At 35.8% G+C, this 2,832-nt stretch overlaps 1 protein-coding gene across 1 annotated transcript; it reads right to left on the bottom strand.

The window, feature by feature from the left end:
- Positions 1-979: 979 nt before the first annotated feature.
- LOC119517875 (olfactory receptor 5L1-like) lies at positions 980-1,912 on the bottom strand. Its single transcript, XM_037814943.1, has one exon. The coding sequence runs from the start codon at positions 1,910-1,912 to the stop codon at positions 980-982; it is 933 nt and encodes a 310-aa protein (XP_037670871.1).
- Between the last annotated feature and the right edge of the window lie 920 nt (positions 1,913-2,832).

Genomic DNA, 2,832 nt, shown 5'->3' with positions numbered 1-2,832 from the left:
ACATCTTCCAGTGAGCTGTCATGTGGAAACATGTCATAATATAATCTCAATATAATGCTGTGAGGTTGGTAGTATTATCCAATATTTAAACATCAGGAAACTGAGTATTTGAGAGCTTACATTACTAAACAAATGAAAAACTCATGGTCAAAACACAAACCCATGGTTACATGAACTCAAGCTCACCGCATTTGTCACATCATTATAGGTAGAAGGAGAGAATCTTTTAAAAATGTAATGTAACTTAGAAACTGCCATGAAAGAAAATGGAACTATAATGAAAGCATCAGTTGGAGCATATTAATTGTGACTGAGTGAAGAGATGTGCTTTAGGCATGTTGAGAAAAGGTGAAGAAAGTAAAGTTCAGCAAGAGCAGACACTTGCAAAGAATATGAGCAGCAGCTAGGAAGTCCATTTATGAGCTACAAGAGGAACTTGATACACTATGGTTAGGTCATAGAGTAATTATGAAGACCAGAAGTGAAAGACAAAGTGAGATAATTATCAGAAATGCTGCTACTGATACAAGGATTATGCCAATGATTACAAATATTTATAGACAAGAATGAAATTTTGAGAAGAATTATAGTTTCCATAATAGCTATGAAAACAAAGAATAATTCTCATGAGTTATTCATTAGATTTATGAAGGATTTACAGCTTACTAAATGCCCATGTGTTAACAGTGCCATTTCCCATATCCAGTTAAAATAAAACAGATTGCACATTAAATAAATAAATAAATAAATAAATAAATAAATAAATAAATAAATAAACAAAACATGGAATGAACATTTTGAAATATGCTCCATCCTACTCTTGGATGTTGAAAAGGTACAAAAATATGTGAATCAAAAAGAATCTTTCATACCTACCTAGCTCCTCACTGTTCTCTCCACTCTTACACTGCAACACCACAAACTCACCCCTCTATCACCCTCCAGTTTGGAAAATTGAGTCCTATTAAAACATTCATTCTCAAGAAGATATTTTGAAGCCTGCCATTTTCCTGAGAGCTGCCTTCACATCCTTGTTCCTCAGGCTGTAGATCAGGGGATTCAGCATGGGAATGACTACAGTATAGAACACTGTGGCCACTTTATCACTTTCCAGACTATAGTCAGAACTGGGTCTGCAATAAAAGAAAAGGATTGTTCCATGAAAGACATTGATAGCCATGAAATGGGAGGCAAAGATGGAAAAGGCTTTGTGCCTTCCCTCTGCAGAGTGCATCCTCAGGATGGTGATGAGGATAAACAAAGAGGAGGTGAGAATGATCATGATGGTGATGATCTCATTGAAAGTGGTCACAATGTACACCACCAGTTCTTTCACAGACACATCAGAGCAGGCAAGAGAGAACAAAGAGGGTAATTCAGAGAAGTGGTTAACCACATTTGAGATATATGCTGGGATCTCAAGAGCTAAACACATATGAATCAGAGAACACACTGCTGAATAGAGATAGCAGACAGATACCAGTCCCAAACAGAGCTTCTGGGACATGATAACCATGTACAGCAGAGGGTAGCAGATGGCCACAAAGTGGTCATAGGCCATCACAGCCAGAAGGGTGACCTCAGTGACCACACATGTGCAAAATAAGTAGAATTGTACCATACACCCCCAGAAGGAAATGGCTTTTTCCTTGACTAAGATATTTGCTAGCATCTTAGGCACAATAATGGTGGAGTAACAAAAATCCACAATGGACAAGTGACTAAGGAAAAAGTACATGGGGGTGTGAAGCTGAGAGCTGACCTGGATCACTGTGCTCATGTCCAGGTTGCCCATCACTGTGACTCCATAGATGAGAAGTAACACCAGGGAGAGGAAGACGCTCAGCTCAGGGAGGTCTGAAAATCCCTGGAGGATGAAATCTGATGCAGTGCTGCAGTTTCCCTTCTCCATGTCCACACTTTATTTGGGGTTTGGAATAAATAAGAACAAAAATAAACTAAAGGTCACTCTCCATCTTAGGATCCAAAATTTGGTTTTTGCTCTTTCCTAAAAACAAACATGAAATTAATTAGAAAAGTTAATTTTGGCAACAAGATAGAGGGCATTGCTTTTTGAAGTTTAGGAGGAGTTCAGAGATGGTAGAATACAGATGCACAAGGATCACAGTTTAGCTCACAGATCACACAAAAACATTACATATGTTAACATTCACAGAATGATATATAATTCTTCACACTTTAGGGTTGACAGTGAATCATTAGAAAGAAGTTAAAGCATTATTTAATTAGATTTATTGCTAGATGGTTTCAAATCCATTTACCCCTATTTGTTTCAATATATTATCCAAACCTGATATCCTAGAAAATAATTTTTATAATACATAATGCCCTTCTCTGAGTTTTCCATTGAAGTGATAGGATACATAATTATATAAAATTGCTAAACCACAAGGTTCCATTTTTACTGATACCTGCAGATATTAGAAAATAGCTTTTATACCTTATACTAATTTTTTTATAAAACAATAACAAAGTGATTTTGTGGATTATGCTCTTCACTGTTGGCCAGAGTTTAGAGAATTGGATACTCTTAAATATCTTCCTATAACTGTGATCCCTCTTGTAACTAGGACTCTGAAGCCTTAAAGATATATTTTGACAAATTAACCTCAGCACATTCAATCTATTGTCAGAACTGATCAAAGATGTAAATAGGAAATTATTAACAAAAATGCCTACCATTGCATTGCAGCATTATTTATGATATTAAAAATTAAAAGTAACCTAAGTGTCAAATAAAGGGAAAATGGTCAAAACTATGACACATAAACATGATGGAAAACTATGCAGTTATTAAAATGATAAATTGGA

The sequence above is a fragment of the Choloepus didactylus genome, chromosome 21 (assembly GCF_015220235.1).
Source record: "Choloepus didactylus isolate mChoDid1 chromosome 21, mChoDid1.pri, whole genome shotgun sequence".
NCBI lineage: Eukaryota > Metazoa > Chordata > Mammalia > Pilosa > Megalonychidae > Choloepus > Choloepus didactylus.
Note: the sequence above shows the minus strand (reverse complement) of the source record. Positions and strands in the feature narration are given on the sequence as shown.